This window comes from Grampus griseus (genome assembly GCF_964374135.1).
Source record: "Grampus griseus genome assembly, chromosome: 8".
Lineage (NCBI taxonomy): Eukaryota > Metazoa > Chordata > Mammalia > Artiodactyla > Delphinidae > Grampus > Grampus griseus.
Genome location: NC_139002.1, coordinates 28,318,360 through 28,330,569, shown reverse-complemented (window position 1 = coordinate 28,330,569; position 12,210 = coordinate 28,318,360). Strand labels below are relative to the sequence as shown.

Genomic DNA, 12,210 nt, shown 5'->3' with positions numbered 1-12,210 from the left:
TTATCAATACCTAATTTAAAAACACATTATATTCAATATGTATAGCAGTAAAACATATTACACCTGTAAAAGAATGCATTTTTATTTCCATGGGCAGGGCTGACAGGGCAACTCTCTGTGCAGAGATTGAGAGCACAAACTGTATCTGGTTTGCTCACTGTTATAAACAAAAATTCACACAGAGAGCAGAAATATGGAGGAAACTCAAGTTACTCTGCATTTTTACTGCATGGCCTTTCACTATGACAAGGTAACATTTAGGTGAGAACTCTGGGTCAAGTCCAAAGTGCAAAGAAAAGCCTAAAATCAACAAGAAAGATTTAAGAACATAGGTCCGGATTTTCTAAATTTTCCATTTTTCCAAGAAGTTGTAATGTATTGTCTAAAACACTTTGTTACCATACTCATTACTGTGCCCCAAGCTTCCATCCCTTACAGTCTCAGAGTAAAATAGTTGTGTCTTGTGTGTGCCCCCTTCATTGCTCCTTCTCCTCTCACCCGTTCCTTCCTCCTGAGCTCTTTCTCCCCACAAAACATAGCCATAATGGAATATTACTCAGCCATAAAAAGAAACGAAATTGAGCTATTTGTAATGAGGTAGATAGACCTAGAGTCTGTCATACAGAGTGAAGTAAGTCAGAAAGAGAAAGACAAATACCATATGCTAACGCATATATATGGAATCTAAGAAAAATAATTGTCATGAAGAACCTAGGGGTAAGACAGGAATAAAGACACAGACCTACTAGAGAATGGACTTGAGGATATGGGGAGGGAGAGGGGTAAGCTGTGACAAAGCGAGAGAGAGGCATGGACATATATACACTACCAAATGTAAGGTAGATAGCTAGTGGGAAGTGGCCGCATAGCACAGGGAGATCGGCTTGGTGCTTTGTGACCACCTAGAGGGGTGGGGTATGGAGGGTGGGAGGGAGGGAGACACAAGAGGGAAGAGATATGGGAACATATGTATATGTATAACTGATTGACTTTGTTATAAAGCAGAAACTAACACACCATTGTAAAGCAATTGTACTCCAATAAAGATGTAAAAAAAAAAAAAAAAAACAGAAAACCTGGAGTGACTCACCAGCCATTGCTGCTCTAGCTCCCTGGGCAGGAAAAGCAATGAAAATGAAATCAGCTTTCTTTCTTTGTTCTCAGTGGACCAGCATTACCTAAAAAGGAAACTGTAGCTTCTCAAATTCTCTCATACTTTGACAGGATAGAATTTGACTCCTCCTCTGATATGTAGCTTCTCTTTTTTAGAACACAGGAAGTGAATACTGACTTTTCTCCTTACTGTAACAAAGTCACCAGAATGAAATACATACATACACACACACACACACACACACACACACACACACACAAGGGTACAAACATAAGTTTCTATGTTCTGTTTTCCAGACTATTTTTAACACAGTTAATAAGTCAAATTGACCCTTATTTGTCTCTGTGCCACCCCTTAGCCACTAAATAGTAGGGGTGCCTCACTTGACTGATGTCTCCTCAACCCCGGAAATGAAGTGTGAACTTAGAAGCCTTGGGTGAAGGAGAGCGAGAAATTGACTGAGATATGCCAAACAGTTTTAAAAACCCAGATAAATGATCTCTTTACTTCTCTCCTCATTTGCTATTTTGTCAGTTCTGGGTATTGTTTATCCATGAGATTCATGTGTATACTTTTATCTGTTAAATGCACAAGGAACTCTTAAAAATTTCTTAAAATAATACATAGATGTTTTCCATGAAAATGAAACAATAGAAAATTTTGTGAAACAGAGTAAGATCATCCAGCTTTTTAATTTCACATTACAAACATACAACACTATAAATATATAATGCAATTATATGTTTAGCTTCTATCTTTGTGAATCTTTTTCTATTCTTATAAAAAACACATAATACAATACTGATTTTATTAATGGCCACAATCATTGGCCTACTTGTATCCATGCCCTTTGCTCTGACTACAGACTGGCCTTGTAACTTGTTTTGGCCAACATGATACAGTAGAGGGACATTGTGTAGTTCTGAGCACAGATCTTCAGAAGCATTGTGCACTTTAACCTCTTGGACACCTGAACTTCCATGTGAATAAGCCTGGCCTAGTTTACTAGAGAATAAGAGACATCACATACAGGAAAGCCCAGTTGTCTCAGCCAAGGTCATGCTAGACCAGTTTTTTTTTTTTTAATTGGAGTATAGTTGTTTTACAATGTTGTGTTAGTTTTTACTGTACAGTGAAGTAGAGCTCCCTGTGCTATACAGCAGGTTCTTACACATTAGTGTATTTATGTCAATCCCAATCTCCCAATTCATCTCCCCCAACCTTCCTCCCTTGGTGTCCATACGTTTGTTCTCTACATCTGTGTCTCTGTTTCTGCCTTGCAAACTGGTTCGTCTGTAACATTTTACTAGATTCCACATATACGCATTAATATATGATATTTGCTTTTCTCTTTCTGACTTACTTCACTCTGTATTTACACTTTAGAAAGCCAGATGCTTTCCAAAAATATAGTAGGTCCCAACAATGTCAGTATAGATGCTTACCCTACATGCAGGTGATCTCAGACACATGAATAATTCCAAAGACAAGAGCCACTCAGTGAACTGGTCAACTTGTGAACAATAGTAAATGTTTATTGTTTTAAGCCACTGCAGTTTGGGGTAGTTTGTTGCTCAGCAATAGATAACTGATAAACACATATTTACCTATAACTTCTTTCCCATATTATCAATAATTTGCTTTTTAAAAAATTGACAATGTATGACAAACCTCTAAAAAAGTCAAGACATAAAGAACTATCTCATTTTTGATGACTATACAGTATTAAAGTGTTGATAGATTATAATTTTAAAATATTTTGTCAAATTATGCACACTTAAGGTAAATAATCCAGTAGTACAGCAAAGTGTTTAATAAAAAACATATTCTGCAGTATCGCTCCCAATCTTCGATCCTGTATCCTACATGTCACTTGCCTAAATGATTTCTATTTTTATTTTCTAGTGGTAATCTTCAGAATTCTCAATAACTTGCCTATTTTATCCCTCTATTTTCTTATATATCAAATACAAACAATGCCATCGATTACCTTGAAAAATGAGATGCAGTTCATTTACACTGCCTCATTTACATCTTATTCTACCTAATATTTGATATCACAATTTTTAAATATTAAATAATATATTTAACCCTCATTTCCTCTTCCATCAGTGTTGCTCAGTAGCTTACTTTTCTTCTACGTAAATTGAAGATTTTTGCCCTCATACAATCTCCTCTGTCTTTTCTCACTTCCAATTATACCAATATTTTTAACCTATATTTTTATTTTACATTGTCAACTTATTAAGATTTTCATTCACTTGTGTATCCACAACCAAGCCTTCTGTGCTTTGTCTGTTATAATAACCAAATGTTAAAGAACCAATGAAGAACATTTACATTATTTTTGGCTATGTACATATTGCAATCTGTCTGGAAAAGTGATATGTTGGGACTATACTTCCTTCTCTTTGGGTCCAATCTCCCAAATAATTTTATCCCAAAGAATATTTCTAGTCTCAAGATCTACTAACTCACAATTACCTGGTCTCCTATACTTGGCCTTCACTCCTGTAATTCTATCTAAGGCCAAACCATCACTCTCTTCATTCTATTCACTCACTCTCACCTACACAAGGACATTGTTTAACAATAGTCACATTGCTCTCTTACATCATTGATTTTCCCACTTACTCATATCAACATTATAACCATAAAAATACATTATAATACTCCATATTAAAAAATCCTCCCTGATCCCACTTCCCCATAACTCCTCAAAATCATTGTCTATCATTGCTGTCTCCAAATGTTTTTTATTCTGTCTTGAACCAGCTCCAATCACCATTTTGTCTCTAGCCCCCTACCAAAATGACTCTTGTTAATGTAACCAGTGACTTCCCCATTGTCCAATTAAATATTTAATCCCCAATAGCCTTTTTGACCTATAGAAGCACTTCACAGTAATATTTTCATCTCTTCCTGAAACCCTTCATTCATTTGCCTTTCAAATAACAACCCTGTGTTGATTCTCCTGCTACTTCAGCTGGCTGCTTCTTCTAGTAACGCTTGCCAGTTAATTCATATCTTTTGTCTCTGCTCTGTTTTTCCTCACTTATTTAGCAGCCTCATCCAGTATCTTGGTTTTCAATACTGTTTATGTATAGGAAGGCACCCAACATTTTAACATTCAGCCTATGCCTGTTCCCTGAATACCATATTCATATAGCCAATGTCAACGGGCATCTATTTGAATGTCTGGTAGATATCTCAATCTTGACACTTCAACCCCCACCTCCCATCTACCTCCTCTGAGAGTGTTTTCCATTTTATTCTTACAGTTATTCAAGCCAATTTCATTGTTCCGGTTATTCAGAGTGGAACATGTAATTCTTTTTTTTTTTTTTCAAAACTTTATCCAGTCTGTTGACTTTACTTTCAAAACATGAATTTTGCTCATGACCGTCACTTCTACTCTTATCTATTCTTACTGTCTCACCTTCCAAACAAACAGTATAAACAATCTGTCAAGTTCAAGAAAATACTCTGTTAGATTTTCTATGGGATTCTGTTGGGTTTATAGATTAATATGGGTAGAAAATTGATATTTTTACATTTATTTGTCTTATCAATGATGGTGATCTATCCCTCATTCTAGTCAATCTTCTCTTATATCACTCAATGTTTTTAAAAAAATATTTTTCCACATATACTTTGCAACTATTTGTTTAGAATTTTCTATAAGTATGTTATATTTGTTGCTTTTGCAAAGAGAGGCTTTAAAAAAGCAAAAAGTACTTCCTAATTGGTTGTCTTTTGAATATAAGAATGCTATTAGATGTTGTATATTGACTCAATTCTTGCAAATGTGGGGACTATATATTAATTCTAAGAAATTTTCAATAAATAATGTCATATTTTTCAGGAATAGTGATGGTTTTGTTTCTTGGCTTCCAAATATTTTTACTTTTGGTTTTATTGTCTTGGAAGTCTAGTGCAAAATTGAATTTCTATCTAAAGATAATACTTCAATATTTCTGTACAAGAAAGCTATAGATTTTCTCATATTAAGTGCTATTACTCTGTTCCTTTTTTCCTGATAGGCTTTTATTAGATACATGCTTTTAGATTAAGGGATTGCTTTTCTCTCTGTTTTTCTTTTTTATTATGAACAAATTCTGAATACTATTGAATGCCTTCTAAACTTCTTAAAATATCACAATTTTCCCTTTAATCTCTTATTTTGAGGAATGCTATCATAATTATTTTTATTATCAAACTATAAGTGCATTCCCAGAATAAATACTAGCTGGTTAAAAAATATTAGTAATGTTTCATATATGGCTAGAATTGCTTTGCTAACATGTTATTTAGAATGTTTACATCAATGTTCCTGAAAAATCATCCTGTATTTTTCTAACTTTGCTTCTACCTCTCTAGTTTCATATCAGTTTTGTACTAGATCTGTAAAAGAATTGGAGTTCACTTATCTTTTCATTTTATGGAAGCATTTATGTAAAATTGAGTTTATCAATTTCTTAAATGTTTTGTAAGACATTTGTCTACAGTCACTTGGATCTGTTAATTATTTTTGCAGTAGATATGACAAAAAATAATTAATTTAATGTTTATTGATCCATTTGTCTTTTAATTTCTTTATATATTAATCTTGTTAATTCACTTTTTCTAGAATTCCATCTATGTTATGTATTGTATTCTCTTATGGTTTTTTTAAAATTTATGTTTATCTCTATTTGTTGCACTTTTTTTATCTCTAATATTGTCTTTGTGCTAATTCTATTTTTTCATACTCAATCTTGCTGAACGTCTGCTATCTGACCATTCTTTTTTAAAGGACCAGGATTTTTCTTAAGTGATCTGTTCAATTTTTTGTTTTGTTACCATCTCATAATTTTTTTCTTTTTAATATTTATTATTTGCTTTCTTCTATTTTCTAAGTGGTTCAGTATTTTTCTGACTTCTCAAGTTGAATGCTTAGTTTATACTTTTTTCCTTTCTTCTTTTTATATGTGTTTATGTATATTTCATAATTTATGTTTGTATATGTATATACTATCTGTGTGTGTTCTTATTTCCAACTATGTGGAAATGTGTGGCAGTCTTTATGTTATTAGGTTTCTAATATTATCATGCAGTAGTCAGAGAATGAAGTCTCTCCCTGTATATTTTTGAACTTTGGGATGTACTCATGTCTCCACATGGACAAATGAAGTCCAGAAACCTAAACATCATGAATCTTTGTAGTGTTAGTTAACCTTACAATTCAAACTTCAGTTAAATTGAAGTTTGAATTACAATTCAAACCCATACAATTTCAGTTTCTCCTTGCTTTGGAGATGTAAGGTGGTACAGTGGTTAATAATTCAGATTCCAGAGCAAGCCAGATTGCCTTGAAATCCTGGTGCAGCCACCTACTAACTGTGTAACTTTGGGCACATCACTTAAGCTTTATTTTCTTTTGTTTCCTTACCTGTAAAATGGTAATATTGATAGTGATTACTTTATAGGGCTGTTATGAGGGTTAAAGTAGCTACTTATATACACACAATCCCTTATAACAATCAAAATCCTTAAAATAATCCTGACATACAATAATAAATATTACCTATTATGGTTGTACTTGACATCTAGAGAATCCTTTTATTTTTTTAATGCAGTTCATCATGTACTAAAATATTTATTCAGAATTCTGTGTGTATGTAACAGAAGTGGTACATCTCCTTACTTAGTAGCTCAGATGACCATGTGCCAGAATTCTTCTACCAAGATTCACCCTTCCAGAAATTTTAACATTCTCCTCTTCCATTGCTGACACTCCCCAATCTCTTTGCTGTTCTTTATCTAATAATATTTGTCTTTCCATACAAACATACTCAGTTACACAATCTTGAATCAAAAGCCCAATTTATTTTAGACAATAACCAAATATTTGCTAAATAATAAAATTTTCCTGAAGCTTGGAAATATGCAGAAATCTGGAAAGAAAATAATCAACAAGAAAGCAAATTAACTTATAGATGGGAAGAAAGACACATAGGCATAATTTGCTAAAATCATAACTTACTGAAGAAAAAAATGAACTCAAGCTATGATGTTGGTTAAATAATATATTAGGAAACTTCTTCTGCACAATTCTAGGCCTGGGGCTTAATGAGTGTATAAAGGAGGAGCTGACCAATTTACAGCTCTTGTCTCCAGATGGGCACCATCTCCTTTCACCCTATTGCTGAGGGCAAGTCATGACCAGTTCCCCTTACTCAATGAAGTGCAGATATTATATGCAATAAAACTAGAAAATCCAGTTTGCTTCTTCCACTTCATTTCCATACATCCACCATTTTAACTGAAATTCTATTCTCTATTAGAAGACCCCCCAAAACGACAGTTCATTTGTTTTCATTTTCACTGAAAGACAAAAGGTTAAACATGCGTTCTGTACTGGTAAAAGTGCTTCTTGAAGTTGAAACAGCTGAACTTCTTGTGATTTTCTGAAGAAGAGAAAAAGAACAGACGGTTAAGATAGTGATCCCTGGAAGCCTTCAATCCAACCCTTACTGTGATTCTTCCATATGCTTTTGCCATTTCCCTTGGCTTCTATCTGTGACCTTTGTAGTCTATTCATCAAAAAGTACTCAGAGTGATCTTTGCAAAATCTAAGTTAGATTATATCATTTCTCTGTTCAAAAGCTCTTGAAGGGTTTCCTATCTCACTTAGGATAAAAGATTTTAAAACATTTACATGTGATCATCAAGGCCCATGTGATCAAGCTTCTCACCATTTTTCTGAATTTTACCCTGCCATTTTTCCCACTCTTATTCTCTAGCCAGCTGCCTTCTTGCAGTACTTTAAAAGTCTTAAGCACACATCTGCCTCAGGGCATCCGTACTTCCTATTTCTGGTGTTGGGATTCATTTCCCACTAGAGCCATAAGGTTCACTCCCTTACTCTATCCATTCTTTGTTCTGATTTCAAATCACTTCATTACTTCAAAGCAGCCTTTATTGAGTAATCTATTTATAACAGTATGGTATTCATCTTTTTTTTTTTTTTACCTTGCAGTACGTTGGCCTCTCACTGTTGTGGCCTCTCCCGTTGCGGAGCACAGGCTCCGGATGTGCAGGCTCAGTGGCCATGGCTCACGGGCCTAGCCGCTCCGCGGCATGTGGGATCTTCCCAGACTGGCGCACGAACCCGTGTCCCCTGCATCGGCAGGCGGACTCTCAACCACTGCGCCACCAGGGAAGCCCCGGTATCCATCTTTTTGTGTCTCTTTAGCCCTTTTTATTTTTTCTTATTAGCTCTTACCACTCTCTAACATATATTAACTTGCTTGTGTATTTAGAGTCTGTCTCCACTCACTAAAGTATGAGCTTTCTGAGAGCAAGGACTCCATTTATTTTGTTCACTGGTACATTCCAAGCATCTAGAACAGAACTTGGAACATAGTAAGTGCGTGATAAATATTAGTCAAATAAATAATTCAATCCCCAAATATGGTTCTATTGGACTAATTAGGCAGTCAAAGCTATTCTGCTGAAGTATCTATGCATTATGTAGCCAGGGTGTCAGAAACCAGGGGTAGAAGATGGTGGGTAAATATTTCAAGAATTGAGATAAAATTTACTATAAAATATAAACTTAATTATGTTTCTGAGAGGGAGATTAATAATATGCTTATAATATAGTGTGATATAAAGCTGTTATGAGTGAGTAAATAATTATTGGGTCTAAACTCAATAAACACATTCTAAAATAATTTGACCAAAAATTTTTTCTTTAAGTGTTAATATGGGTGATTGAAGGGGTTTCTGAACAGTAATTAAGAATCTGAGGGGCTTCCCTGGTGGCGCAGTGGTTGAGAGTTTGCCTGCTGATGCAGGGGACACGGGTTCGTGCTCTGGTCCAGGAAGATCCCACATGCCGTGGAGCGGCTGGGCCCATGAGCCATGGCCGCAGAGCCTGTGCGTCCGGAGCCGGGAGAGGCCACAACAGTGAGAGGCCCTTGTACCGCAAAAAAAAAAAAGAATCTGAGAACTGACTCAGAATGTTCTGTGATCTACACTGTGAGAACAGTCAGAGAACCAGAGTCTTCATTGACACAAACTCTTCCAGGGTGCATTTTATACTGTATAGTAATGGTAGCTCAGTATCAGTAATATGACACCTGCACTCAGAGGACCACAGTCCTGCTTTCTCTACAGTCACCTCTTTTTTCTGTTTTTTTTTTTTTTAATCTGAGGCAATATTTGGTAACTAATAATGTGTGTGTGTGTGTCAGAGAGAGAGAGAGAGAAAGAAAGAGAGAGAGAGAGACATGAATATAAGTAATAATGGAAGCATGAGTACATGTCTATGCTAATAATTGTTACCCTGTGTCCTTCACTGTTTATTACTTTCTGTCTTGATTTGGCTTACCTTCTTGGTTGATTGATTTATTGATTGATGATTGTAGAGATGGAGGGGTGGATCCAGATGCATATAAATAAGGTAAAAATTAGCAACTAATCAACAAACTACATAAACAAGGAATACTAATTTACTAATTTGACTACTAAAGCAATAGGCTGTCATTGGTCATTGGACCTCACTACTAATATCACTGTCCCACTTATTCTGCCTGCCAACAAAAACTCTTGATACTTACTATTTTCAATTGCCAGGAAAGAGGTAGAAATATCTTGTCATGGAGAGTCGTTCAATGGTCGGCATCTGGGCTTTAACACTTGGTTTTTCAAATGCTTTTTGTACCTAAAAACAAAAAGAGGTTCTGGTTGATACGTACCTCTTATGCATTCTCAAAATATGTTTTGCACAATGAGCCAAAAAATTCTTCGAATGAAGGGTGCTCCTAGGATCGATGGAACTAAGCCCTTGGACATTCTTATTCCCTGTCACTGCTACCCTACCCCTTAGAAATGACACCTAATGTCAGAATATGCTCTTTATCTCAAAATACACACTTCATGCCTAATTCAAGTCTTTTCAAACTGCATTTTTTTCCTAGTTTCCACTTCTTATCTACAGATCTGATGATTAATTATCCCTTGGTGTTCGTTCATGAAAAGTGGACCTCAGAGATCCTCTATCTTCAAACTCTAACAAGGTTAACTCCTCAATTCAATAAGGTTAAAATCCCAGGATTTTGTCCTTAAAGCCTGAATGATGAGCAATATTCACATTCACCATCAAGATGAGCTCTGAAGTATTTTTCTGTAGACTGATCAATGAGATCCTACTTACCTAGATCCACTATTTCTAATCTCTTCTGAGGAATTCCCTTGAAAGTATGTCTAAATCCTATTCATCCAATAGGACTTAACTTCCTAAGCTCCTAGTGACAGAGACTGTGACTCAGGTTACAATGCAATCTTCTCCAATTTACTAAAGGTATATCCTTCTTTTCCCATGGGAGTGCTATTGTTCTTTATGGTTTTAGTTTAAAAATAACCACACTTTCCCATGTTCTTAATACCAATACTTTTCTCCCTAAAAAAGGAGGCACATTTATTCACTCATTCATACATTTATTTATTCAGTGAATATTAATTCCTCCCTTCCAGCTTGTTGAGTGTTGAACAAATCCCTGCCTTCATGAGCTTGCATGCAAGTGAGTAAATACAGACAATAAACAAACAAAATATATACTGGGTGGGTGGTAGTAAGAGCTATTGGAGGAAAATAAATTAGGAAGGAAGGGGTAAATAAGGAATGTCCTGAGTTGGGGAAGAAGTATCAAGTCTTCCCTTCTGGGCCACTCTATTCAAAGAATTTTTCTCCTACATTCTCTTTCATGTGTCCTAGGACTTTCTCTTTTGGATCCTATCACAACCTGTATCACACACTTTTTATTGTTGTTGTTGGACTGCTTATTCAGTACCCATCTCTCTCACAAGAATGTTACTTCTAGGTAGCCTTATGTCACATATGTCTCATTTACCCCTGTGTCATGAAGATATAACCCATTACCAAGTAGACCATCCAATGTATATTTATTGAATAAATGAAGCAGTGAAAATTAATCCAAAATACTTTCCATTCTTTGAATTTTAAGAACTTATAGCCCATAACACACAAGCTCACATGTTATAATATTTTGTTCTATTTTGATCTTTTGCTGTGGTACATTAACATAGTCTTTTTGTAAATCAGATTTTAAACACATGGATTACAGAAACCAGTACCACTCTACTTTCGTTTGTCTGACAAAAATCTGTCATTGTCACTTGAAAGGCAAATAATAGTAAACTCTTCCTGAACAAATACATGATTAGAAAAGGAGAGAGGAGCTTACCTTCCTAAATACTTCCTCTAGATGACAGCACCAAGAATATTTTTGGAAGCATGTGATGAGTTGAGTAATGAAGAGAGAACCTTTTGTGATGTCTCTCCAGGCCACATTATCTATGACGATAAGGAATGGTAAGCCTTGGGCTGTGGCCTTCACCATGTTTTTTTTTTACATTTTTTGTCTTTTAAAACATAGCTTGGGAATTATCTTGACATGTTTAGGGGAAGAACTTACAACCTTTCATTAACTCATTTTCCATAAAGAAGTTGAACTAAAGAAGCAGCTCATCAAAACTGTAGGTCATTGCATAGTGATTACCTTGTATTTTGGGAATTGACTTTCTACTATGTGACTTATGCTTATTCATTTGGCTTTTAAAGGAGGCTTGAGAGATAATTGTAATTATCCCATTTTACAGATGAAAAATAGAAGCTCAGAAGGATTAAAGAATTTCCTCATGTTCACATAGGTGATTGTTTACAGATTATATACCATGATGTCTTTCACAATACAGTGAGCTTTGGAGGGAAGGGAAATGTTTTTGGTATAGATAGTGGTAATAATTTCACAGGTATATACTTATCTCCAAACTCATTAAACTGTATACATTAGATATGTGCAGCTTTTTGTATGTTAATTATACCTGCATAAAGTGGTAAAAGTACTTAAAAATATGTAAATTAGAAACCCTCAGATATAAGGCTTCTCAAGATGATTACCTAAAGTTCAAGGACTAGATACTGTTCCCCTAATAGTAGGCCTAATAAGTCCCATTGTATCATTTTCTTCTTCCTTTAAAAGGGCATCCACCTTCTTGCTGGGATACCACTCTAAATAGTACCAGAT

The 12,210-nt window shown here is 35.1% G+C and overlaps 1 protein-coding gene across 2 annotated transcripts in view; it reads right to left on the bottom strand.

The window, feature by feature from the left end:
• Positions 1–6,968: 6,968 nt before the first annotated feature.
• Positions 6,969–12,210, bottom strand: part of LOC309825985 (caspase-13) — a 36,472-nt gene continuing 31,230 nt past the window's right edge. For both annotated transcript variants that reach the window (XM_082659910.1, XM_082659911.1), the window contains 3 exons: positions 11,368–11,477; positions 9,721–9,824; positions 6,969–7,563 (listed from right to left, as the gene is read on the bottom strand). In XM_082659910.1, coding sequence (XP_082516036.1) covers positions 9,726–9,824; positions 11,368–11,477 — 209 coding nt within the window. In that variant the 3' untranslated portion in view covers positions 6,969–7,563; positions 9,721–9,725. The remainder of the gene's footprint in view (positions 7,564–9,720; positions 9,825–11,367; positions 11,478–12,210) is intronic.